Source organism: Lynx canadensis, chromosome C1 (assembly GCF_007474595.2).
Source record: "Lynx canadensis isolate LIC74 chromosome C1, mLynCan4.pri.v2, whole genome shotgun sequence".
NCBI lineage: Eukaryota > Metazoa > Chordata > Mammalia > Carnivora > Felidae > Lynx > Lynx canadensis.
In genome coordinates, this window is record NC_044310.1 from 205,978,562 (window position 1) to 206,004,914 (window position 26,353).

The 26,353-nt window shown below is 43.1% G+C and overlaps 1 protein-coding gene across 2 annotated transcripts in view; it reads left to right on the forward strand.

Moving 5' to 3' along the window:
• MOGAT1 (monoacylglycerol O-acyltransferase 1) overlaps positions 1–25,334 on the forward strand; it is a 69,186-nt gene extending 43,852 nt beyond the window's left edge. The window contains exon 7 of one of the 2 annotated variants that reach the window (XM_030324163.1): positions 17,462–17,674. In XM_030324163.1, the coding sequence (XP_030180023.1) occupies positions 17,462–17,478 (17 nt within the window). In that variant the 3' untranslated portion in view covers positions 17,479–17,674. Of the gene's footprint in view, positions 1–17,461; positions 17,675–25,052 lie in introns of those variants that run through there. The other variant, XM_030324165.1, reaches the window with a different exon arrangement.
• The last annotated feature ends 1,019 nt before the right edge of the window (positions 25,335–26,353 follow it).

The following is a 26,353-nucleotide window of genomic DNA, read 5'->3' on the forward strand; positions in this document are numbered from 1 at the left end:
AGAGCCTGGGTCCTGTGGAGAGTGTTGTGTGTATATGTGACTGTGACTGTCTTTTCTGGGCTTCAGTTTCTCTTTCTTCAAGGAGAAATTATTTTCTTCTATAATTGATTTCTAAAATACTTTTAATGAAGGGGTGCTTAGAGACTGGAACTTTTGGAACTGAAGTTATACTTAGAAATCTGAAATGTTATAAGGGAAGGGAAGCAAAAATAATATAAAAACAGGGAGGGGGACAAAACAGAAGAGACTCTTCAATTTAGAGAACAAACAGAGGGTTGCTGGAGGGGTTGTGAGAGGGGGGATGGGCTAAATGGGGAAGGGGCATTAAGGAATCTACTCCTGAAATCATTGTTGCACTATATGCTAACTAACTTTGATGTAAATTAGTAAATAAATAAATTATTCAAAAAAAAGAAATCTGAAATGTCAGGAAGTGCCCTAAACTTTACATAAACTTTACTGTAGGTTTTTTTTTTTTTTTTTTTTTTTTTTTTTTTTCATCATTCTTTATTTTTTTTTCAATATATGAAGTTTATTGTCAAATTGGTTTCCATTTTACTGTAGGTTTTTACTTTGTTTTTTCTGCCCTTTACTTGTTAAATATATATTTTATATATGAACAATAACATAATAATTAACATAATACTTATATTAGTATAAATATATAAACATAGCTATATAAATAATATAATTATTAATAACTATATATATATTCAAATCTTATTTTTTATGCCTTATTCCCAAAAGAACCATATGTGGAATAGCTCTCTGAGAGATTTGAGACTCTTAATTGTCACATGAAACTTAATAAAAATGAGAACTGAGGGGCGCCTGGGTGGCGCAGTCGGTTAAGCGTCCGACTTCAGCCAGGTCACGATCTTGCGGTCTGTGAGTTCGAGCCCCGCGTCAGGCTCTGGGCTGGTGGCTCGGAGCCTGGAGCCTGTTTCCGATTCTGTGTCTCCCTCTCTCCTCCTCCGTTCATGCTCTGTCTCTCTCTGTCCCCCCAAAAATAAATAAACGTTGAAAAAAAAAAATTTAAAAAAAAAATGAGAACTGAATATAAGAATATAAAATTTTGAGCATTCACTTACAATAATAAAATTATCTCTCCCACACAGAAGTTCCACCGAGTGGTGGAAACTAGCAATCGTTGATACTTTTACATCTTTGCCACCATTAAATGAGCACATTGAATCTTAAGACACAGATTTTAAACTTGTTTTTTTACCCTCCCCACCCCAAGACCCTTGGCAGGTTTAACTTAGACTGAAGTTGAACTCCCCTCAATTGGAGTCTGGGTTTACATGACCACGATCAAATTGCTAAAGAAAACAGAAAGTTTCCCATGACAAGCATCTAACTTATTCTTTCCACAGTGACCATTCTTGAGACTAGGTTTAGAAAACCTCAAGACTGCTTGAAATCAATTCCTACTCCAGAGACTCGAGAAAGCCTTAGCTCGTCCACCAATATAGCCAATAATATAGCAAATAGAAATGTCAACCTCATGCTTGTTTTATTGTGGAGGCAAAAAACATCACACCTCCAGATACCACAGGCATGTTTAGGGCAGGAAGAAGAAGAAAGGTGTCCATTTTCTTCCTTTACTTTGCTAGAAATCTTGCTGTCTTTCCCAGGATCCCTCTTGCAAACCTTACTTGACATCTCATTGGTCGAAACTGGGTCCCATGGGTCACCCCCGGGTACAGATATAGCTGGGAAAATGCCTACTGACTTCCCATTCTCTCCAGCATTGTCTCTCAGTGGACTTTTTCGGGAAAGACTAGGATAGTAAATAGCTTAGTCAATAACTACTCAACTCCGTCACGGTTGTGCAAAAGTAGCCGTAGATAATTATAAATGAGTGAATGTGGCAGTGCTCCGATGAAACTTTATTATGGACGTGGAGTTTCAAATTTCATGTACTTTTCATGAAACCTTCTTTTGATCTTTCTTGAACCATTCGAAGGTGTGAAAATCATTTTTAGTTCGCAGGCTATATAAAAACAGGAGGCCGACCTGACTTGATTTGCGGACCCCAGGGGAGGGTGAGAACAGTTTGTGGGGGACACCGTATAGCTGCTGCAAATAGGCTCCGTACCTTGAATATAGAATATAGGAAAGTGATGACAAGCTCAACCTATCAAGCCTACCTTAATTTTCCTGATGTCAGCAAGCAAATTCTGCTTCCGAATCATGGTCTTTGTCATGAACACATTAAAGTCTACCAGATGCCTTTAACTCAGAAAGTCTGTATCGCTGACATTCTAGGTCAGGAGATCTTTATATATGTTTACATATTTTGTTTAAAAATTTTTTTGGGGGGGCACCTGGGTGGCTCAGTCGGTTGAGCGTCCGACTTCAGCCAGGTCACGATCTCGCGGTCCGTGAGTTCGAGCCCCGCGTCAGGCTCTGGGCTGATGGCTCGGAGCCTGGAGCCTGCTTCCGATTCTGTGTCTCCCTCTCTCTCTGCCCCTCCCCCTTTCATGCTCTGTCTCTGTTTTAAAAATAAATAAATGTTAAAAAAAATTTTTTTTTTAAATTTTTTTTTCAACGTTTTTTATTTATTTTTGGGACAGAGAGAGACAGAGCATGAACGGGGGAGGGGCAGAGAGAGAGGGAGACACAGAATCGGAAGCAGGCTCCAGGCTCCGAGCCATCAGCCCAGAGCCTGACGCGGGGCTCGAACTCACGGACCGCGAGATCGTGACCTGGCTGAAGTCGGACGCTCAACCGACTGAGCCACCCAGGTGCCCCTACATATTTTGTTTTAAATTGCCCTATAGTGACTGCAAAACTGGATCAGACCTACAGAGAAAACTCTAGAATGCAGTGTAGAACTGGAACCAGATAATTATTAACACTGTAGCCCAGACATTTGCATAATTGCTCAAAGGTCTGTTTGTATGAGCTTCATGAAAATTCAGAAATAATGCTACCCTAGATAGTGGTTAAAACAGAAGAATGGTATATTAGATATGTTGATCTAATGATTATTCTTTTTGAAACTATTTATAACATGTTACCTGTTCGTTCCCTTAGAAACTCTCTGTCCTCTTTTGAACTTTACAGCTAATTTTATAATCATGTTGTGTGTATGTATTTGTATGTAAGTATAAAAGTTTTATATATGTACATATGTAGACGTATATACATATGATATAACCTAGGCGTGATATGTTATATATATACTACATGTAATATATGCATATAATTATACATATATAATATGTACATACATATACATAATAAGCAACACTCTCTCCCTCCTCATAAAAGAAATTTGAGTCACATAGCTGAAGGGTCTAGGGATTCAGGCGTGGATCTAGATGCTCACATGATATCATCAGAACTCAGTCTGTCTCCATCTATCTTCTCTCCACTGTGTTGACTTCTCTGTCAGACTCCCTTCATGGTCATAAGACAGGCGCCAATAACAGCAGGCACACATCCTACAAGATCAGCACTCCCAAAGGAGAAAGAACTCTTTTTCCTAGAACTGGGTCTCAGTTGAACTGATTTGGCTCATGTGTCCATCCCTGAACGCATCGTTGTGGTCAAGGGTGGGGGGATATACTGATTTGCCTGGGCTCTGTGGTTGAGTGTCCCTTCCCTAGAGATGGGGACATTGTGGGGCTGGCTGGATTTCTAAACCACGTGGACAGGGAATAAAGGAAAGTGGGTCCCCAAAGGAAATCAGGGTGAATAGATTCTGGAAAGGCAAAAATAAGGGTCCACTATGGTGACATTAACATTTGATATTTAGGGGTGCCTTGGTGGTTCAGTCGGTTGAGCGTCCGACTTAGGCTCAGGTCATGATCTCATGGTTCGTGGATCCTCTGTCCCCCTCTCTCTCTTTCTGCCCCACCCCCCTCATGCTCTCTCTCTCTCTCTCTCTCTCTCTCTCAGAAATAAATATTAAACAATTTTTTGACTTTTAACGAAGGAATTGGGAAGAGAATATGGAGACTTCCAGAAAATGAATGAGGAATGGGAAAAAACCATAGGAATGTGAGGAAAATGTTTTATAGGAAACTGGGCGCGGTCAGTGGTTCATCATCTTGGTAATGTATCAGAGGAATCTAGGTAGTTAAAAAACAAACAAAACAGATTTCTGTAACTTACCCCAGACTGACTGAAGCAGAATCTGGGAAGGTGGGGTCCAGGACTCTGTATCTTTTTAAATCTCCACAGGCGATAGATGTGCAGCTTATTCATAGACTTGTTTCGGGCACTACTGAATAGGGTCGTCGAGTATGGGCTAAGCTGCTGTAACAGAAAGACCGCAAACTACAGATGCCTGAAGACATTAATCTCTTTCTCATGTAATAGCTTGAAGGTGAACAGTCCAGGATGGTGGGTGGGTTTATTCAAAAACAAAGTTTTGGGGTGCCTGGGTGGCTCAGTCAGTTAAGCGACCAACTCTTGGTTTCAGCTCAGGTCATGATCTCATGGTTTCATGAGTTCGAGCCCCGCATTGGGCTCCAAGCTGGCAGCACGGAGCCTGCTTGGGATTCTCTCTCTCCCTCTCTCCCTGCCCCTCCCCTACTCATGCTGTTTCTGTCTCTCTCAAAATAAATAAATAAACTTAATTTAAAAAAATTTTTTAAAAAACCAACAAAGTGCCTTCCATTTGTTTCTCCACCGTCCCCTCGGGTGTTGTCCTTGTCTGTACAGTTGACACTGGCTGCCACCCCATTCACATTCTAGCCCACGGGGAAAACAGAGAGGGCGGAGAAGTGCCAAGTTGTCAAGACCAAGGTTCAGAAGTGCACACATCACTGCCACTTTCATGATATTGGTCTGAACTTAGTCCACACCGCACAGCAAGAGCAAGGGAAGCTGGAAAGTATAGTTTTTCTCTTGCCTGAGATATAAATATGTATTTTTTTTCTTGTTTCCAAAAACAGACCCTCACATATATACATAAGTAGACAGGTGGGTGTCTGCCCAGCTAAAATTGGACCCCTAAAAATTAAACATTTATTACTTTCAGTTAAACGTGACAAATTGAATGGCACGAGTCTTTATTGTTTTTCATGAAACTCCTCAAGTGAAAATAAAAATGATAAAAAAAAAATGTCAAAGAGAGCAGGGGAGGGGTAAGAGGAGAAAGTGATGTCAAAACTATTTCGCAAGATGGAAAACAGATGGACAAGTGGTAAGTGACTCGCCAGAACAGAAAAGGCAGAAACTTAATGCCAGAGAGAGTCGGGGGGGAAGAGTGCTGTAAAAAGCAGGTGATTCTCATTGCAGGATCTCTGGAAGGCCAACCCATTGAGGGCACCAACTATTTGAAGTTGGGTGTGGAGGGGATCAAAACCAAAGAGGATCGTCACAAATCTCCTTAAGGAGAAGACTCACAGATTCCCTACCCTAAAGCCAGCAGCTCTTGCCCCTACCCGAGCAGAGCACAAGAGTTTTGCTCTTGGAAATTCTAGAGAAATTCTACACTTTGGGAATACCAGGCTCAGTAGAGAGAGATGGGGTGGTGAGGTGCCTTTAAAGCTGATTGAGAGACAGTCTCCATTTTGAATGGTAATTCCCATCCCCTTCTTCCCACACTAGGTTCCCACTATCCTCAGCACCAACTTCCTATCACCCCAATAGGAGAATAGATAATTCCTCTGTGGGGAAACCCACTAACCCAAGAGAGAAGACCCACAGATCCCAATTTATGTGGGTCTCCATCTGCCACAATCTACTGAAGTCCACCAACGAATAAACTATTTACACAGGGCTGCTGGTCAGCATTTTGTTGTCTGTAAGGAAGATTCAAGAATCATCAGACATTTCAAGAATGCCTTCAATGGGAAATAGAACAAATAAGGAACATGAGAGAGAGGGAAACTTCAGAAAATTTACCTTCAGAGAGACAAGAGAAGAGTTTACAACAATAAAACAAGAACAGAACACTATGTAAAGAAGAGCATTTAGAATGGAGAAAGTGACATAACTATAGAGAATGATGGGGGGAGGGGAGGACAAAAATAGGTGTGGGAATGTAAGAGGGAGCCAAATCCTCATACTGCTTAGAAGAGAGCCAGCAGATGAAGTCTCATTTTAAAAAAGCCAAGAAATAGCAATTTAAGCATGTAATTTAGAATGTAGGTATAAACAGGGGCCCCTGGGTGGCTCCGTTGGTTAAGTGTCTGACTTCTGTTCAGGTCACGATCTCATGGTTCATGGGTTCGAGCCCTGGATCAGGTTCTCTGCTGTCAGCTCAGACCCCACTTTGGAACCCCTGTCTCCCTCTCTCTCTGCCCCTTGCATGCTCTCTATCTCTCTCTCAAAAATAAACATTAAAAAAAGAAAGAATGTAGATATACATACATAAAGGAGGGGCACTTGGGTGTCTCAGTTGGTTAAGCATCCGACTTTTGATCTCAGCTTAGGTCTTGATCTCAGGGTCATGAGTTCAAGCCCCGTGTTGGGCTCCATGCTGGGCATGGAGCCTACTTAAAAAAAAAAAAAAATACATAAAGGAAAGGGCAAGTGAGTTGAAAATTATCAACTCTGGAAGTGGGAATGGAGGTGGGGGAGGGGAGGCAGGGGCTGCTGCTTTTCATTATAAGCCAATACTTGGCTTGCTGATTTGATTTGCTAATCCATGCATAGAGCAGAAAAATACATTCTCAGACTTTTATTAGTTTTCATATCATTCTAAAATATTTCGCATATACCTTAATTAAGAATGTTATTACTTCATATTGTCGAGACTACTTCTTCGCAAGAGGTGCACGAGATGTGTAAGAAGACTCTATGTGAAGTAATTAGTGAGAAGAGATATAGACGGACCAGGGGGAAGAGGCAGTTTATGAGGGAACTCACAGACTTAAGACATGAAGGCATTTGGAAGAGTCCAGAAACTTTCAGGAGGGAAAGTGAGAACTTCTATTTTAAGAAATCTGAGCAAACCATTATAGACCAAGCTGCCAAATATCTACAGAGAGTTGGCAGATGTTGTAGAACGCACAGATGCTCTGTTTTTAAAAATAATTTTGTTCGTATGTTTTAATAATCGGAAGTCATTTTGTTTGGATGATATTGGGAAATGAAGGCTTGTATTTCCCTTTAAGTTCTCACCAGAAGTTCTTTGCAGAGCAGTAAGTCAGACACTACAAATGGGCTTCTCAAAACCCCACCTCCCTGACTGGCATCCCACTAAACAGGTCAGATACTTGCTTTCTCAATCTTACTCTAAGCTAAGAGTGCTCACGTGTTCCAGTTGTGGCCAATGAAATATGAGGGAGTCTGGTTAGGGGCTTCTGGGGAGTTCTTTTCTTCCTGACAAGGAGTTGGTGCACTGAGGGAGATTCCGCATGATACCTTTGGACGATGTGACGATGTCATTTTGGAGCTCTCTGTGGCCATCTTGAAACCACAAGGGCAAGGCCAAAGGAATCTCCCAAGACACCGATCTAAAGCTCTGGCATCAACAAATGTTAAACCGATAGCAGTAACTGTCTAACTCAAGTCTCCCTGTTATGCAAGCACAAAAAAGCCAAGGTGAATTTGTTATGCAAGAACGAAAAAGCCAAGTTTTCTGTTTTGTGCAACCAAAAGCATTCCTATTTTCATCATGGGTCCAAAATATGCCATTGTATTGTTTTTATAAATAATGTAATGTCCGTGATTAGGCAGTGTCCCCTGTAGTCATTGAGTGAAAGAAGGTAAAATGATTTACTCACATCAATATGATCATTCCATTCCATTTGTACACTTGTATGAAAGTTTAAACAGCTTCTCAAGACATGTGCCTTGACATACAGATATTGTAGGTGTGACGACATATTGACCCCCTCATCCCTGGGGGTTGCTTGGAGAGGCCTGGGGTGGTAGGAGTGGCTAGTACTATGAGGGTCCCTGGGGCAGCGAGAACTCCTTCTAGGCTGCCTTATCCATTTACCCTCAATGCACTCGTCAAATATAATCCTTAACCCTGAGTGCCATCGAGTGTAATGGGTCAGGAAACCATACTCTACAACTTGTGCGTAGCACTTATGTGTCCTGTCTCTCTTGGTCTTTGCAGGAGTGTTGTGCAGTTATTCTTAATCTCGTCCTCCAAAGGTAGAAGTTGAGTCCTTCGATAAGTTCGACATTTTAGGATTTAAAAAAGTCAGACATCGTACCACTACGCAAAGAACTGTACCCTACAAAATTTGATTTTTAAATTTTAATCACCCATGCTGGGTTGAGCCATTTTCACCTTTATCTGTTGGTTCCCGTGACAGGTGATTAGGAAGCATTTGCTGAGTACCTCCCATGTACATAAAGGCCTCAAAGAAGACCACGTTGACTGAAATTCCCTGAAAAACAAGCCAACAATAGGCAAAAATGAGAAAAGGGTTAAGCCTATTAGGTTTGCCTCTCAATTCTTACCACATTGGACCTGTCCACAGGGCCTGATATTCTGTTGGTTTCCGTGGATAAAAGTTGCTTTAAACAGTGAAAGAGAGTAAAGTACAGAGGTGATGTATGGCCAGAAAGATGTAATACTCCCCGCCAGGTCTTTTACCATTGGCACCCCCAAAGGAATATCATTATACGGGAAATAAAGTTTACTTGTTGACTTCAGTCCCAATTAAAAAAAAAAAAAAAAGATAGTAGAGTGTTCCAATTCACACAGCCATTTGGTAGCTGAGTCCGAATTTGGAACCAAGTCTCCACTCACTCTATGCTGCAGAGAGAAGAGGCATACTTATCCCCAGGTCTCCAATCTTATTTTATACTTCCCTCCAGGACTACCAGACAATAATGAACTTTGACTGCTGAGACGGGGTGGTGGGAGGAGGGAGCATTTAAAGCGGGGTGATGTGTTGGAAGGATGGTTTGGCAACCACAGAACTGAAAGCCCAGAAAATGAGGGTGGTGCAGCCGACCCAAATCTCTTTATCTGTGGTCTGTGGAGATGTGACGAGATTGGAGAAGCCAGAACAGAAGACAGGGGCCACACTGTTCTGCTGGACTGCGGCCTCATGTCCTTCCTCGCCATTTGTTTCTTTGGCCTCCTGAACTCCAGGAGATGGCATTGTCCTTGTTCCCTGTGCCAGCCACTTATGTGGAGAAAGAGGGGAAGAGTCTGTGTGGGAGCAGGCTGGGCTCCGTCCAAGCCTGTGTGGCATTTCTATTTGTGTCTTTAACCGCTGGGGCTGTTTAAGTATTTCAGCCCTGGGGGGCCACTGCTGGTCAGACGTTTTATTTCCACTTGTGAACCAAGATGGTGGGGCCCTGATAGGGAATTAGAGGTGTGCCGGGGGATTAGAAGGCCAGTCCAAGCTTCTCTTTATACACGTGAGAAAAATGAAGCCCTAAGGGGCCAAATGAATTTCCCCAAATCGCTGAACTACTTAATGACAGAGGCCAGAAATTCTCCCTGCTTGGGAGACTGCTACGTCTTGGGTCTGTGCCCCTGGCCAGCCTGACTTCTCCAAGCTGCAGTTTTCGCATCTCTAGAGACTATAAAAGAATATTTTCTATAGGGACAGGAGATGTAGGTAAGATCATGCATATAAAGAGCATACTGGAGGGGGACCTGGGTGTCTGTCGGTTAAATGTTTGCCTCTTGATTTCGGCTCAGGTCATGATCTCATGGTTTGTGAGGTGGAGCCCCCGTTGCTTACGATTCTCTCTCTCCCTCTCTCTCTATGCCCCTCCCCCGCTAGCGCATGCTGGTTTTTTTCTCTCTTAGAAATAAATAAACTTAAGGGGCACCTGAGTGGCTCAGTCGGTTAAGCATCAGACTTCAGCTCAGATCATGATCTCCCAGTTTACGAGTTCAAACCCTGCATTGGGCTCTGTGCTGACGGCTCAGAGCCTGGAGCCTGCTTTGGGTTCTGTCTCCCTCTCTCTGCCCCTCCCCTGCTCACACTCTGTCTCTCTGTCTCTCAAAAATAAAATAAACATTAGAACAAACAAACAAACAAAGGAGCGTGCTGGAAATGTTAGCTGTACATAAGTACTGCTTCCTAGCCTGTCTATCTCCAGTCAGTTCTGCACATCTTTACTGTGCTAATCTAACTGTGGGAATCACAATAAGAAGTATCCCATTTGTGGGGCACCTGGGTGGCTTTGTCGGTTAGCGTCCGACTTTGGCTCAGGTCATGATCTCACCGTCCGTGCGTTCGAGTCCCGCGTCGGGCTGAAGAACCTGGAGCCTGCTTCGGATTCTGCGTCTCCCTCTCTCTCTGCCCCTCCTCCACTCATGCTCTGTCTCTCAAAAATAAGTAACATTAAAAAAAATTGTTTTTAAAAATCATCCCATTTGCCAAAACTCATGGAACTTTACACCTAAAAAGTGTGATGTTTACTACATCTAAATTATAACTTAATAAACTGAAGGGTTTTTTTTTTAAGGCATTTATTCCATTTCAAGCTATCAAGTCTCATTAAACTCATATAACACTGCCATTTGAAAAAACCCTACACAATTACAGCGGCCGACTTAAACTATGAAGGCTAACGGTATCAATTTAGAGGGAACGGAATTTAAGTACTTTAATCTTACTCTAAGTATAGACACAACTGAGGTCAACGTGGGTGCAGTTAGATATATTTGCCCTGAGGATTGGTGAAGTATTCTAAAAGTCTCAGCAGCCAGTTAAGAAAATGTGTCCTGTGGTTAGAGATCGTTTGTTTGGGTGATTTTAAGGAAACTGCTGATTTTCCTTTGCAGTTCATGTTTGTTAATAAATAGAAAACTTGTATTTGAAGACTTGAACAATTTCCATGCACTCCAGAAGTTCTTCCTCTGAAGCTCTGTGAGGTCAGAATATATTTTCTTGCTTTCCTTTCTCCCAAGCAGACGTGACTTCACTCCTCTGGGACCTCATGGCATACGGTAGCCTCTAACGGTGTCACCAAGATCTACTCTACATCGTACTTACTTGTGGTTCTGTCTTATTTCCTCGTTTGGATTTTTAGCTTTTTGAGGTCAGGGCTATGTCTGAATAATATTGCATTCCTCATGGTGCCTGGGATAGTGCTGAATGAATGAAAAAAAATCAATCACTGTTGACTGCTAAGACAGAATTAAGAAGCAATACATTGTTTGAGAGATAACTGAATAAATGGGGAAAAATCAACAAACAAAATGGTGTTTCATTATTGTTAACTGGTAGAGGCAGAATTAAGAAGCAATATATTGTTTCAGAGGGAACTATAGGTCCTTGATTTAGTAAATAGACAATCTTCCATTAACATATCCATTATTTTTAAGTGAATGCTCTGACTGAACCTAGTATTAGGACATCGGGGCTGTAATCCCAGATCTGTGATTACCCAACTGTGGGAACTTGGCCAAGTTACTTGAGCCTCTGAATATCAGTTTCCTCCTCCGTACAATGAAGGGATTGAAGTCATTATTAGATCATTACCAAAGTGCCTTCCAGTTTTAGCGTCCACCAAGTGTGGGTCTCTCTGTGTCCATCTCAATGTCTTGGGCACAGTGGACCCTCAGGAAATCCTGCGACAGAATTGAAGCAGTTCGTTAAGACGTTTGACGTTAGCATTGTTTATTTTGCAAACTCTTCATCAATAGGATAACCTGGATCTCAACAGTATACTTAATTTGGAGGCCTTATCACTTTTACATCTCTCAAACCTGTTCCATGAATTACAGTTTTGTTTTTGGATAAAAGGGACATTTAGAGATTATTTTGGCCAAGGATTCTGAATCTGGGTCATCTTCAACCCAAAGGCGTTAAGGGCTTTATGTATCCCTAAATTGTAGCCCTTGGAATTTTTATTTTTTTCATCAAGTCTGTGTGAGAGCTGTACTCATGTGCATGCTAGCACACACACACACACACACACACACACCTAGACTATAAAGCTCTAGAAGGAGAGCACCTCATTGTGTCTTGCTCACCAATGCATTCCAGTGTCCACAGAATGGGGCCTGGAATTCAGTAGTTGCTCAATAAACATTTGTTGACTGAATAAATGTGCAAGCCAAAAACAAGTGGATTATTTTGGAACCAATCGCAATTCAATATCCCAAAACTCAAACTCAAAATTCTTTTTTTTTAATTTTTATTTTTGATTTACTTATTTTTTTTTAAGAGAGAAAGAGAGCACGAGTGGGGAAGAGGGGGCAGATTGAGAGGATCTTAAGCAGACTTCATGCTCAGCTTGGAGCCCAGTGCGGGGTTCAATCCCACGACCCTGGGATCGTGACCTGAGCTGAAATCGGGAGATGGACACTCAACCAATGGCGCCCGTCAGGGGCCCCCCCAATTCCAAAATTCTTGAAAAGTATGTAATTTCTGAAGAATCTAACAAAAGAGAGTGGGATATATCCCAGATACATATTAAACTTCCTAAAAACCCTCTTTACCTCTCCATCTCTCTCACATTTCATACAAGGCCAGGGGTCTTGAACTTCCTTTTCTCTTTCTTCCCCAAAGTCTGACCAGCTCCCTCATCTTCCTTATTTATTCTCTCCCCCTTCTACCTCCTGACCTTTCCTTTAAAAAAAAAATCTGAATATAATTCTCACACAATAAAATTCACTATTTTATTTAATTTTTTTTTAGTGTGTATTTATTTTGGAGAGACAGAGACAGAGTGCAAGCAGGGAAGGGTCCGAGAGAGGGGGAGACACAGAATCTGAAGCAGGCTCCAGGCTCTGAGCTGTCAGCACAGAGCCTGACGCGGGGCTCCAACCCACGAACCACGAGATCGTGACCTGACCCAAAGTCAGATGGTTAACCGACTGAGCCACCGAGGTGCCCCAAAATTCACTATTTTAAAGGGTACAATTCCAGGGGGAGGGTTGTGTATTAACAAGGTTATACAATCATCGCCACTAATTCCAGAATATTTTCATCACTCCATAAAGAAACTAGAACCCACTACCCGTCATTCCCCATTATCCCTTCCCTCACCCCCTGGCAACCACTAATCTATTGACTCTCTCTGAATTTGTACCTTTTGGACATTCTACACAAATAGGTTCATACGATATGTGGCCTTTTGTGTCTGGCTTCTTTCACTCAGCATAATGTCTTCAAGGTTCATACATATTGTAGTATAATGTATTGACCTCATTCGTTTTTTATAGCTGAATAATATTCCATTGTATGGATTTACCACATTTTGTTTATCTATTCATGCGATGATGGCCGTTTGGGTTTTCCTCTTCTTGGATATTACAAATGATGTTGCTGTGAATATTCATGCACAAGCTTTTCTGTGAATAACTTTTTCTGAGTTTTCAATTTTCTTAGGTATATACCTAAGAGTGGAGTTGTTGGTCATAAGATAACTCCATGTTTAACTTCTTGAGGAATTTCCAAAGTGTTCTCCACAGCCACTGAAACGCGTTTACATTTTCACCACCAATGTATAAGCCTTCCCATTTCTCTACAAGTCAAAACCACGATGAGATACCACCTCACACCTGTCAGAATGGCTACAATGAACAACACGAGAAATAACAGGTGTTGGGGGGGATGCAGAGAAGGGGGAACCCTCTCGCACTGTTGGTGGGAATGCAGACTGGCGCAGCCGCTCTGGAAAACAGTATGGACGGTCCTCAGAAAGTTAAAAATAGAACTACTCTACAATCCAGCAATTGTACTACTAGGTATTTACCCAAAGGAGACAAAAGTACATATTTGAAGGGGTGCATGCACCCCGATGTTCATAGCAGCATTAGCAGCAATAACCAAATTATAGAAAGAGCCTAAGGGACCATCGACTGATGATGGATAAAGAAGATATGATATTCATATACAATGGAATATTCCACAGCCATCAAAAAGAATGAGATTTTGCCATTTGCAACAATGTGGGTGCAGCTAGAATATATTATGCTAAGTGAAATGAGTCAGTCAGAGAAAGACAGATACCATATAAACCATATGTGGTGGAATTTAAGAAACAAAACAGATGAACATATGGGGGAGGAAAAGAAAGAGAGAGGGAAACAAACCATAAGAGTTTCTTAGCAACAGAGAACAAACTGAGGGTTGATAGAGGGATGGGGGTGGGGGATGGGATAGACGGTGATGGGTGCTAATAAGGACACTTGTTATGATAGGCACTAGGTGTTGTATGAAAATCATGAATCACTGAATTCTACTCCTGAAGCCAACATTGAACTGTACGTTAACTAACTATAATTTAAATACAAATTTGAGAAGAATACATACATACATACTTTTTTTTTAAGAAGTCTTCAATTTCTCCACATCTGTGCCAACAATTGCTATTGTCCATCTTTTTTTTTTTTTAATCGAGGCCATTCTAGTGGGTGAGAATGTGATTTGCATTCCTTGTTGCATTCACAACAACACTGTGACGTTGATTTGCATTTCCTTAACTGCCTAATGATATGAAGCATCTTTTCATGAGTGAATCGGCAATTTGTATACCTTTGTTAGGGATATTTCTAGTCTGGTCTTTTGCCCATTTTTAAATAGGGTTATTTGCCTTTTTATTGTTAAATTGTGAGTTCTTCATATATTCTAGATACAAGTCCCTTGTCAGATATATGATTTGTAAATATTTTCTTTCATTCTGTAGGGGTTTGTTTCATTGCCTTTATCTTTTTCTTTTTCTTTTCTTTTTTCTCTCTCTTTTTTTTTTTTTTTTTGGTTATATTAGAGAGAGAGAGTGCAAGCAGGGGGGAGGGCAGAAGGACAAAGGGAGAGAGAGAGAATCCCAAGCAGGCTCCATGATCAGCATGGAGGCCCACGTGGGGCTCAATCCCATGACCCTGGGATCATGACCTGAGCCAAAAGCAAGAGTTGGACACTCAATCGACTGAGCCACCCAGATGCCCTTTTTTTGCGCTTTCTTGATAATGTCCTCAGAAGCAAAAAAAAAAAAAAGTTTGTAATTTTGGTGAAGTACATTTTTTTTAGCCAGACCTATTCTTGCTTACCTTCTACATTAGCACTCTATCCTTAGGTGAATCAACCTAGCCTCTCTTGTTTCTTCCAGTCCTCCCTCCTACACATTACACTGATCTGTATAATAAAGGCCCCATGGGGAGTAAAACAAATTCAGTGTCATCTTTAGAGTGTGAAATGCAGAGGAATGTCTGTGACCTCCTATTTTGTGATAGTATCATCCCTTTTGTATATTCAAAAATACATAAGCACAGGGGCATTGGTGTGGCTCAGTCAGTTAAGTGTCCAACATCAACTCAGGTCATGGTCTTACAGTCTGTGAGTTTGAGCCCCGAGTCAGGCTCTTTGCTGACAGCTCAGAGCCTGGAGCCTGCTTCAGATTCTGGGTCTCCCTCTCTCTCTGCCCTTCCCCCTCTGCACCGTGCGCGCGCGCACGTGTGTGTGTGTGTGTGAAAAATAAATAAACATTTAAAAAATTAAAAAAAAAATGTAAGCACAATGTGTACTTTCCTGAGGGTATGGCCTATAGATTTATTTTATCAGATTTTCAAAGCTATCTTTAATGCCAATAATATTTTTTAAAATATTCATCTAGTTTCATTCCCCTGTTTTACAGTAAAATGAGACTTAGAGCCATTGAGTGATGTGGCCGAAGCCACACAGCTTATTAGTGAGAGTTTTACAGCCATTCAGGTTTCCCTATCTCCCTTCCCTTCCCCCATCAATGCGGTCCGAGGGTACCATGCTGCTTCTAGAATTTCCATATCGCAGGGAGATTCCCCTAGGAGCAGCACATTAATCCAGCACCAACATTTTATCAAATATTTATTCTTCAGAGACTGAGGCCAGGCAAGATTGACTTGGAAGGGTGTGTGGGAGCCGGGGAACAGGACAGGTCTAGGTGGTGTGCAAAAGCGTCCATCCTGAGGCCTCCCTAAGAAGGTGATGTGCCTAGGGGCTCCTGGGTGGCTCAGTGGGTTAAGTGTCGAACTTCCGCTCAAGTCATGATCTCGCGGTTTGTGAGTTTGCACCCCACGTCGGGCTCTGTGCTGACGTCTCAGAGCCTGGAGCCTGCTTCGGGTTCTGTGTCTCCCTCTCTCTCGGCCCTTCTCCTGATCATGCTCTGTCTCTGTCTCTCAAAAATAATTAAACATTAAAAAAAAATTGAAAAAAAAAAAAAAAGAAGGTTGTGTGCCTAGATGGAGCTCAAACCAGAAAGTCACAGAATGAAAAAGGTGGGGAGAGAAGGCGAAAGTAGGATCCATCACCACTTGGCCTGGGCTCTGCTGAAAACAAATTGAAGACTGAAGTCTCGAAAGTGCTGAGAAATTGGCACTACTTAGCCAGGTGGGAGGATAAGAAAGATTGTATAATTCATAACCCTGATGGCCCCTTCTCCCACCTAGACAATTACAAAACTTTCTTTGAATGCTACATTGGGGGTAAAAAAAAAAAGAGGTAACTTTAGAAACTGGTTGATTTCTCACTTTTGGACTTTTTTTTTTTTTTTTTGGCCATCTGGAAAGAAGTTTCTAAATGCTTAGTATGGCATCAATATTAGTACTTTGGCTAAAAGTTTAGCTTAGTGTAGTGTAGTTCGTGATATTGTATCAACACGAATTTTCTGGCATTAGTAACAGGACTGTGTTTGTATAAAATGTCAATATAAGTGGAACCTGGGTAAAAGGGGTGCCGGAATTCTCTACTTTTTTGGTAACTTTCCTGTAAGTCTGAAATTATCTCAAAACAAAAAGTTAAAAGAGAAAAAAATCGGCTTGATTTTTGTTAGTGTTTTTTTTTTTTTTTTTTTACCTTTCCAGAGATTTCTATTTTAGCAAAACATTCTTTATGGGATCATAATGCAAAATATTAACTAATAACCACACATAGCAAATCTCATTAAACTTTGGTATTTGTTTTATTTTATATTTTGAGCAGGTGGTACATTTGTAGCTTTCAAAAATTGTAAATGGTTGAGAACATGCCGTGGAAACTCTGTCTCCACTCTCAGCCACCCACCTGGTTCCTCTCCTCACGAGCAGTGTTGTGTGCCCTTCCGAGAGATTTTATATATATATATATATATATATATATATATATGTATCAGGGTTTTCCAGAGAAACAGAGCCCATAGGATATGGAGTAGACCCCCCCCTCCCCGATCCTCAGGGTATGTTCTCCAAGACCTGCAGTAGATATCAGGAAGCACATATATAGTACCCAACCCTATACACACGGCATGTTCTTTCCTATACATACATACAGATGATAAAGTTCAATTTATAACTCGGGCATAGTGAGAGATTAGCAACACAACTAATAATAAAATAGAGCAATTATAACAATATAGTGTAATTAAAGTTACGCGATTATGGTCCGTCTCTCTCTCCTAATGTCTTATTGTACTGTACTCACCCTTCTTGCGATGATATGAGATGATATCATGCCTCTGGGTAATGCCTACTGGGTAGATAAAGTGAGGCGAATGATATAGACACTTTGATGTACTTAGCATTAGGCAACTATTGGCTTTCTGCCAATGTATTTTTCTGGAGCACTTCCTCAAGGACTTAATATCTACCTGACCTTTCTGTCCCTTCCAGATCACTTCCTCGACTGACTTCTGGGAACTTGCCGAAAGTAGAAGTGACAACCCAAACACCCATCACTTAACTGAGAGAGTGTTTTACTTTGATTAATATATATGTATATTTGTGTTATAAGTGCAGGTATCTCCCCCAACCAGGCCCTCAAAATACATATTCTAGGACTTTCCTTACCTACTATAGCTTCTCCTGTGCCAGAGATCCTCTTGTTCTTCTAAAAATCATTTTGTAGGGGCGCCTGGGTGGCTTAGTCAGTTGAGCGTCTGACTTCAGCTCAGGTCATGATCTCATGGTTCATGTGTTCGAGCCCCGCGTCCGGCCCTGTGCTGACGGCTCGGAGCCTGGAACCTGCTTAGGATTCTGTGTCTCCCTCTCTGTCTCTGCTCCTCCCCTCCCCTCTCAAAAATAAATAAACGTTAAAAAAATTTTTTATATCATTTTGTAGGGAGAGAGGGGAGCAGGGCAAGTAAGTGAATGAATGAATGAATGAATGAGTAAATAAATATCATTTTGTCAGTGATCCACTTTTTCCCACACATGTTATCCCTCTCTCAGTTTGCTGACTTCTGAACCCCCTTGAGTGGTTCATTTCCAGAATTATCTGTTACTTTCTTGTGTGGCATTTTTTAGTTTCTATTTATTTCTTAACGTAATACTCTTCCTCCAGACCATGACCAGGAAAGCTTTTTTTTTTTTTTTTTTTCTCAATCAGTAGGGCGTGGATGATAGATCCTCTAGTGGAAAGCTCTACCCACCACTTTTTTTACGGAACTGTCCCCCATTGCAATGCAGAAGTGGCTTGAATCATTTCCTTTTAACTTTTTTTTTTCAATGAGGAACAGTTCCTTCTTGTTCTTTGCACATCATGTTCTTTAATACAGGAAGGCTGCCTCCACAAGTGGGCCGGTGTGCCCACTGGTCAGCCACACCATCTGTCGCTGCTTTGTCATGTCAATTGCCAGTGACGAAGCGTTGGGAGGAGTCTGCTATTGGCTGAACGTGAGATGACCGGACCAGTCTGGAATTCATGCCTTTGTTTAAAAAAAAATTTTTTTTTAACGTTTATTTATTATTGAGAGACAGAGAGAGACAGAGCATGAGTGGGGAAGGGGCAGAGAGAGGGGGAGACACAGAATCCGAAGCAGACTGCAGGCTCTGAGCCATCAACACAGAGCCTGATGCGGGGCTCGAACTCATGAACCGCGAGATCATGACCTGAGCCGAAGTCTGACGCTCAACTGACTGAGCCAGCCGGGCGCCCCTGGAAATTATGGCTTTGTGACTTGAGTTGCAGGGACAAGCTGGCATGGGGAGGGGGCAGAAATGGGTCAGAGTGTTATCATGGAACAGTGTTGAGGGGAAAGTCTATTTCTCTTTATTGGTTGAGGTTATTCGGCATTCACCATCTCTTTGAACGAGCAAATGCCACCTTGCACATGCTAGAAAATATGAAACAAAGCTGTAAACAGGAAGAAAGTTGTGGCTTCCAGTTTTGCATCTTCTTGTCATAGCTGTTTACCTAGTGTGTTTAATTCACCGTGACAGAGTCCAAGATTTTTCTGTCTAGTTGTGGCAACACTCATAGACCATCTCTCCAGAGATCGCTGATGTTCTCTTCAATCCTCACTCACAGCACCCTCGCTTAGTAGGCAACTAAAGAATGCGCGACTTTGGCCCAGATGGAAATCTTTGGGTTCAGAGAAGCCATGGAATTCACTGAAGATTGGTGTTAGTTTCCCAGAGCTACCGTAAGAAAGTACCATAAATTAGGCGGCTTCAAACAACAGATTTTATGGTGTCACAGTTCTGGAGCTTAGAAGTCCAAAATCAAGGTGTTGTCTCATGCTTTCTCGGAAACCTGTAGGGGAGAATCCTTCTTGCCTTTTCCCGCTTCTGTTGGTGGCCAGCAATCCTCAGTGTTCCTTGACATGCGGTGACACCAGTCTGCTCTCTGCCTCTATCATCACGTGGTCTTCTCCCTCTATGTCTCTGTCTAAATTTTCTTCTTACAAGGACACCAGTCCTATTTATTGGATTAGGGACCACCCTAATGACCTTGTCTTAACGTGGGTACATCTGCAAAGGCCGTATTTCCAAGATCATCACCCTCACAGTTACTGGAGTTAGGGTTTCACAATATTTTGGTGGGGGGTGAGGAGAAGACGTAAATTAACCCCTAACGGCTGGGTAGGAAATCTGCTGCAACATTGGGAAAATAAGGGCTGCCAAACCACTGTTTCTTTTCTTTCTTTTTTTTTTTTTTAATTATTTTCAATGTTTATTTTTGAGAGAGAGAGAGAGACAGACAGACAGACAGAACGTGAGCAGAGGAGTAGCAGAGAGAGAGCGAGACACAGAACCCACAGCAGGCTCCAGGCTCTGAGCTATCAGCACAGAGCCAGACGAGGGGCTCGAACCCACCAACCACGAGATCATGACCTGAGCTGAAGTCGGACATTTAACCAACTGAGCCTCCCAGGCGCCCCGCCAAACTACTGTTTCTTAAATTAGTCCATACACATGTGCCCTGGGCTACTGGTTAAAATGAACTTTCTCATTCAGAAGGTCTGAGGTGGGGTCCTGAGAACAAGCATTTCTGATATTCTACGACAATGCCAATGCTGGTCCAAAAGCACATCTGGGAATAGTGAGAATCTAGTCCCATCCTGCCCACTACGCAGCCACTCTCCACACATAGTATTTAAATTCAAAATTGAACGAATATTGGGGCGCCTGGGTGGCTCAATCCGTTAAGCGACCAGCTCAGGTGGTGATCTCATGGTTTGTGAGTTCGAGCCCCACGTTGGGACCTGTGCTAACAGCTCAGAGCCTAGAACCTGTTTCGGATTCTATGTCTCCCTCTCTCTCTGCCCGCCCCCCCACCCCCACCCCTGTTCATGCACTGGATGGTGCAGATAGAGAACATTTCCACCATCACAGAAAGTTCAAGTGCATAGTGCTACATTAGACCGGTGGTTCTCCAAATTACCACCTGGGAACTTGTTACAAATGCAAATTCCCAGGTCCCATCCCAGAGCTACTGAATTGGAAAATCAGGAATTGGAGCCCAGCAAGGATGTGTGAACAAGCCCTCAAAGTGACTCTACACTTACATCTTTTTTTTTTTTTTTTTTTTGGTGATTTCTTTGTTTATATGGACATAAGGATCTAAAACACCTGACCATGACTGTAAAAAGGTCAGTTAATCAGGTTATCAAGGGACATAATTACCCTCTCTTATTTTTTTTTTTAATGTTTACTTGTTTTGAGAAGGGGGGGAGAGAGAGAGAGAGAGAGAGAGAGGGAGAAAAGAACCCAAGCAGACTCCACACTCTCAGTACAGAGCCCCACTCGGGGGCAATTACCCTCTTCTAATATCAGCTGTGAAGAAATAGAATCATTGGCCCTGTTTTGGCCCAACCTGTCCCCATCAGAGCTTGAGACAAGGACTTACATGTAGATAGTTTATTTGGGGATGTGACCCCAGGGAACAGGAGCGTAAAGGAGACGAAAGTTAATGCAAGCCTGCATCATTGGGCTGTCTACACCCTTTGCACAGTTTAGACTGTGCACCCTTTGCAGTTTAGACTGTGTACTTTTTTAAATGTTTTAATGTTTATTTATTTTTGAGAGAGAGAAAGAGAGAGACAGAGCATGAGCAGGGGAGGGGCCGAGAGAGAGGGAGACGCAGAATCCGAAGCAGGCTCCAGGCTTCGAGCTGTCAGCACAGAGCCCGACGCGGGGCCGGAACTCACAGACCTGGAGATCGTGACCTGAGCCGAAGTGGGATGCTTAACGGACCAAGCCGCCCAGGCGCCCCTGGACTGTGTATTTTAACCTTGAGTCTCTGACACAATGGTTTGCTGTATGATCCAATCAATGGCATCAACACGTACACAATCAGGAGAGCTGAGCTGATGACACAATCAGGAGAACTGAGCTGATGGTGCAGTATTTATAGGGGCTAATCATTATGATACAGGGTGTTAGTCAATGGCCCCTTGCAGTGTAGACTCTGAAAGCGGTGGTTGGTGGCTGGCTCCCAGCTTCCAACCAAACATGCTACTTCCTTTTCTGTCTTTCCAGCCTCAGATTTTCTTGCTTCTCTTGCTTATATATGTGTGTGTGTGTGTGTGTGTGTGTGTGTGTATTTATTTATTTTCAGAGAGAGAGAGACAGAGAGAGGGAGAGAGAGAATCCCAAGCAGGCTCCGCACTGCCCGTGTGAAGCCCGATGCGGGGCTGGGACTCACGAACTGAGAGATCATGACCTGAGCCGAAACCAAGAGTCAGACGTTCAACTGACTGAGCCCCCACGTGCCCCTCTGCCTTGCTCTTACACCCATACCGTGGGGCATGCACCTGGTGTCCCTTTTGCTCACCCGCTAAGTACTGGATCATAGAGGAAACTTCCAGGAACTTCTCTTTCTCCATTTGCAAACTGAAGACCAGAATATCTTCTTCCCAGGCCTCTGTCACAATCGAGACCATACACGGGAAAGGTCTTTATCCAGGAGCTACCGACCACACACTAAAGTTTCATGAATATTCACTCTCGACTCTGGATTCTTCTATTTCTTTCCCTTTTTGTCTTTTCTCACCCCTCCTTTTTTTTCTGTCTCTCTCCTTTTTTCCCTCCACCCCTTTCCCCATGTCCCCCATTTCAGTTTTCCTTCTGACTGGCCTCTCCCATGGGCTACATGGCAGACTTCCCTTCACATCACTTGTGAAACACAGGGGTAGATTCCCGATCAGAAAGGATGGTGGGACGGAACAGGACCCCACTTGACCATTTTATCGACAAAGCCTAAGAGGAAGTAAGAATGAGGGCTATTCAAAAATATATAAGCGACTGGGGCACCTGAGTGGCTCAGTCGGTTGAGCATCTGACTTCAACTCAGGTCATGATCTCACGGTTCGAGAGTTTGCGCCTCACTTCGGGCTTGCTGCTGTCCGCCTGGCAACGCAGAGCCTGCTTCTGAGCCTCTGTCCCCCTCTCTCTGCCCCTCACCTGCCTGCACTCTCCCCAAAATAAATAAATAGAAATAGAACCGTGTGGTAACTTCGATACATCCAGTTCAGAAAAATCTGCTTTCCTGGCTCAGATGATCCTCTAATGTGGGCACCTGCTGCACGTTCAAGGGCAGGTCAGCGGGCAGAAGACCAGGGGTAGCAAACGGGTGGTCTCCATCTAACACTGTCCCACCCACCAGTTCTGCAGGCACAAGGGTTTCAAATGGAAGCTTTCTCATATAAATCCCAATTGTTAGTGTCTCTTTTAAAATGAGAAAATGTGCATTGAGGAGGGCACTGGTGGGGAGGAGCACTGGGCATTGTAGGAAAGCCAATTTGACAATACGTGATATTCATTAAAAAGAAGAAGAAGAAGAAGAAGAAGAAGAAGAAGAAGAAGAAGAAGAAGAAATCTGGCAATACCAGGCCCACATTCCTGCATGACAATGGTCGTCGAGAGGTGGGTACCTGCTAGAAAGGGCACCATGGTCTCTGCTTTACCCCAAGCCCTGCTACTCCTGGCGTAAACACTTGGCTGGTGTCACTCATTTCTGTCACCTGTCTGGTCCTTTGAAAGCATTTGGGTTCAGAAGATCCGTGTTCTGCTCTCCCTAAAGGCTGTCCTGTAGGACGATGAAGGTGGGGGGTCCAGAGGAGAGATAGGGCAAGAAAGAAGACAGTCTAGACTCCTTTGTAATCGTGGTAAAATACACACGATATAAACATTGTTATTTCACCACTTTTAAGCGTACGATCCAGTGGCATCGATGACATTCACAGTGTTATGCAACCATCACCACTACTGACTTTCAAACCATTTTACTGCCCCAAACAGACATTCTGTGCCCATTAAGAGGAGGTGCCCATTTCTCCCCTTCCCTCAGCTTCTGATAACGTCTGGTCTATGAATCTGCCTATCCTAGGTACCTCATGTTAGTGTAATTGCACAATATCTGTCCTTTTCGGTCTGGCTTATTTCACTTGGCGTAATGTTTTCAACGTTTCTCCACGTGTAGCGTGGGTCCATATTTCATTCCTTTTTACGGCTAACTAAAACGCCATCCTACGATGTAGCACATTTGTTTTTCCATTCATCTGTTAGTTGCCACCGGTCGTTTCCACCTTTTGGCTATTTGTCACTAGTGCGGCTGCAAATACGAGTGTACAGATATCTGTTCAAGGCTCTTTCGACTCCTTGGGATATACATCTGTTTATAGACTTATGGGTTACATGGTAATTCTAAGTTTAGTGCCTTTAAAAGAAATTTTTTTTTAACGTTTACTTATTTTTGAAAGACAGAGAGAGACAGAGCGTGAGCCGGGGAGGGGTAGAGAGGCGACACAGGATCGGAAGCAGGTTCCCGGCTCTGAGCTGTCAGCACAGAGCCCGATGTGGGGCTCGAACTCACGAACCGCGAGATCATGACCTGAACTGAAGTGGGATGCTTAACCAACTGAACCACCCAGGTGGCCCTTTAATGTTTTTTGGTTGTTTGTTTGTTTGGGTTTTTTGTTTTGTTTTGTTTTTTTCAGAGAGAGAGCATGAGCAGGAGCAGGGGAGGGGGGAGACAGAGAGAGATGGGGGCAGAGGTCTAAAGCAGGCTCTGTGCTGACAGTAGGGAGCCTGATGTGGGGTTCAAACTCATGAACCTTGAGATCATGACCTGAGCTGAAGTCAGATGCTTAACCATCTGAACCACCCAGGCTACCCCTAAGTTTAGCTTTTTAAGGAACCAGACACTGTTTTCATTGGTGGCCACATTATTTTACGTGCCCACCCCTAAACTTTAAACAACAAATCACTTCCAACTGGAGGAGAGTCAAGTTTATTTCATTGTTCTTTCCCATTTTTCTTAAGAAGTACACAGGGTGCCCAAGTGGCTCAATCAGTTGAGTGTCCGACTTCGGCTCAGGTCAGGATCTTGTGGTTCGTGGGTTTGAGCCCCGTGGCGGGCTCTGTGCTGACAACTCAGAGCCTGGAGCCTGCTTCGGATTCTGTGTCTCCCTCTCTCTCTGCCCCTCCCCCACCCACACTCTGTCAAAAATGAATAAACGTTAAAAACTTTTTTGAAAAGAAAAAAAGAAGTACATGTCAACTGTTGGCTTTTCGAAAGACCACCAGAGAGACCTGTTGACCAAGCAAAGCAATTTTATTAAGGCTATTTGGGAAAGACCTATTACTGTATCTTTAAAAGTTTTAGCAGATGGGCGCCTCGGTGGCTCAGTCAGTTAAGCATCCAACTTGGGCTCAGGTCACGATCTTGCCATTCACAAGTTCAAGCCCCACGTCAGGCTCTGTGCTAATAGCTCAGAGCTTGGAGCCTGCTTCAGCTTCTGTCTCTGTCTCTGTCTCTGTCTCTCTCTCTCTGCCCCTCCCCTACTCATGCTCTGTCTCTCTCTCTCTCAAAAATTAATAAACATAAAAAATTTCACATGAGGGTCTTGAAGCCAGTCTTCCTAAATAAGCTGTTGGTTTTTCTAAGTCAGCTCTTCTACTTAGCTTATAGTCTGATCTTCTGGAAACAAGTATTTATTTACTGGATCAAGTAGATAAAAGAGTTTTGCTTCTTTTTCAGAATAAGCCCCATCCCAGAAGTGTCTACCAGCTACAGGAAATTCTGTTGGTCTCCATCCTCACAGGTAAGGAGGGAAGAATCTCTCCTTTAATATCACAGATTCATGGAGTGAAAGCCACAATAGGAAAAGGAGCGATGGGAAAGGCCACCGGTGACACGGCGGGGTTGGGCCGTCAGATGGGAATCGTGGCCCTTCCGGCCAATTCTCTAAACTGGGATCAACGTGAATTTCTAGACTCTTTACTTGAATCCTAATTTGTGAATAATTTGTCTTAATATTATATAAAGTATTTGCCCAGCAAGTGTCTCCCAATGTTCTCAGTCTCGTCGGCCATGGAGGTAACAGGTCTCACTTCCCTCCCTCAGTCAGCCAACTCACACACACACACACACACACACACACACACACACACGGTGTCCCTCTCCTGCCCACATCCTCCTAACCTCCACTTAGTCAAAAACTAACAAAGAGCAATGAGAAAAACTAGGGCAGCTTCACAAGACTCTGCATTGTTTTGAGAAACGGGGGAAAAAAAGCACATTTGTTCACTTTAATCCAATGTGGAGTTGCAGAACTTGGTTGTCTCAATCCTTACAGTACGTTTTATGCACTAAAATCCCTACATCTTAAAATTACAAAATCTGAATTCCAGAACAGCCTGTTGACAAAGGGCCACAATGATGTGCGGGCTTCTGTGTTACACGTGACTTCAAAGTTCTCAACAACCGGTTGAAACAACCAGTGAAAAGTCAAAGAAAATGGACTATTCATCAAGAATTCCTCTTGGGAGAGCGCTTTGTTTCTTGGAAAGAAATATTTTGATAGGCACCCTGGGCTGGGAGGGTGGGATCCCAAGAACACTGTTAAATAGCAATAATGACATTAGTCAACTGCTCTTCGCGGAGACTGAATTCTGTTAACAGGAGGCCAGTTGTGCAGCCGAGCCGTGAATTGGTCTTGTGTGTGTCTGTTTGGGAGTAGAAGCAGGGGAGAAAGCAGAACGTCTCTGCAGAATCGGAAGAAGACCAGGCAAGGCTGGGCCTTGCTGGGGGAAGGAGAGGGAGAAAAACAATTCTCAGCCATGGTTCGTCAAAGAGCAGGTAGAAATGAACCGGCTAATATTTGATGTCAGGTACAGGATTGTAAATTCTAGGCCAAGGCTTCTCACCCCTCCGCACTATCGACATTTCAGGCCAACGTGCTTCTTCATGGAGGGGGCTGTCCTCTGCACTGTAGTAGGCCTTAGCAGCGTCCCTGGCCACCAACGGCTAGGTTCCAGTAGCATCCTCCCCCTTCTATC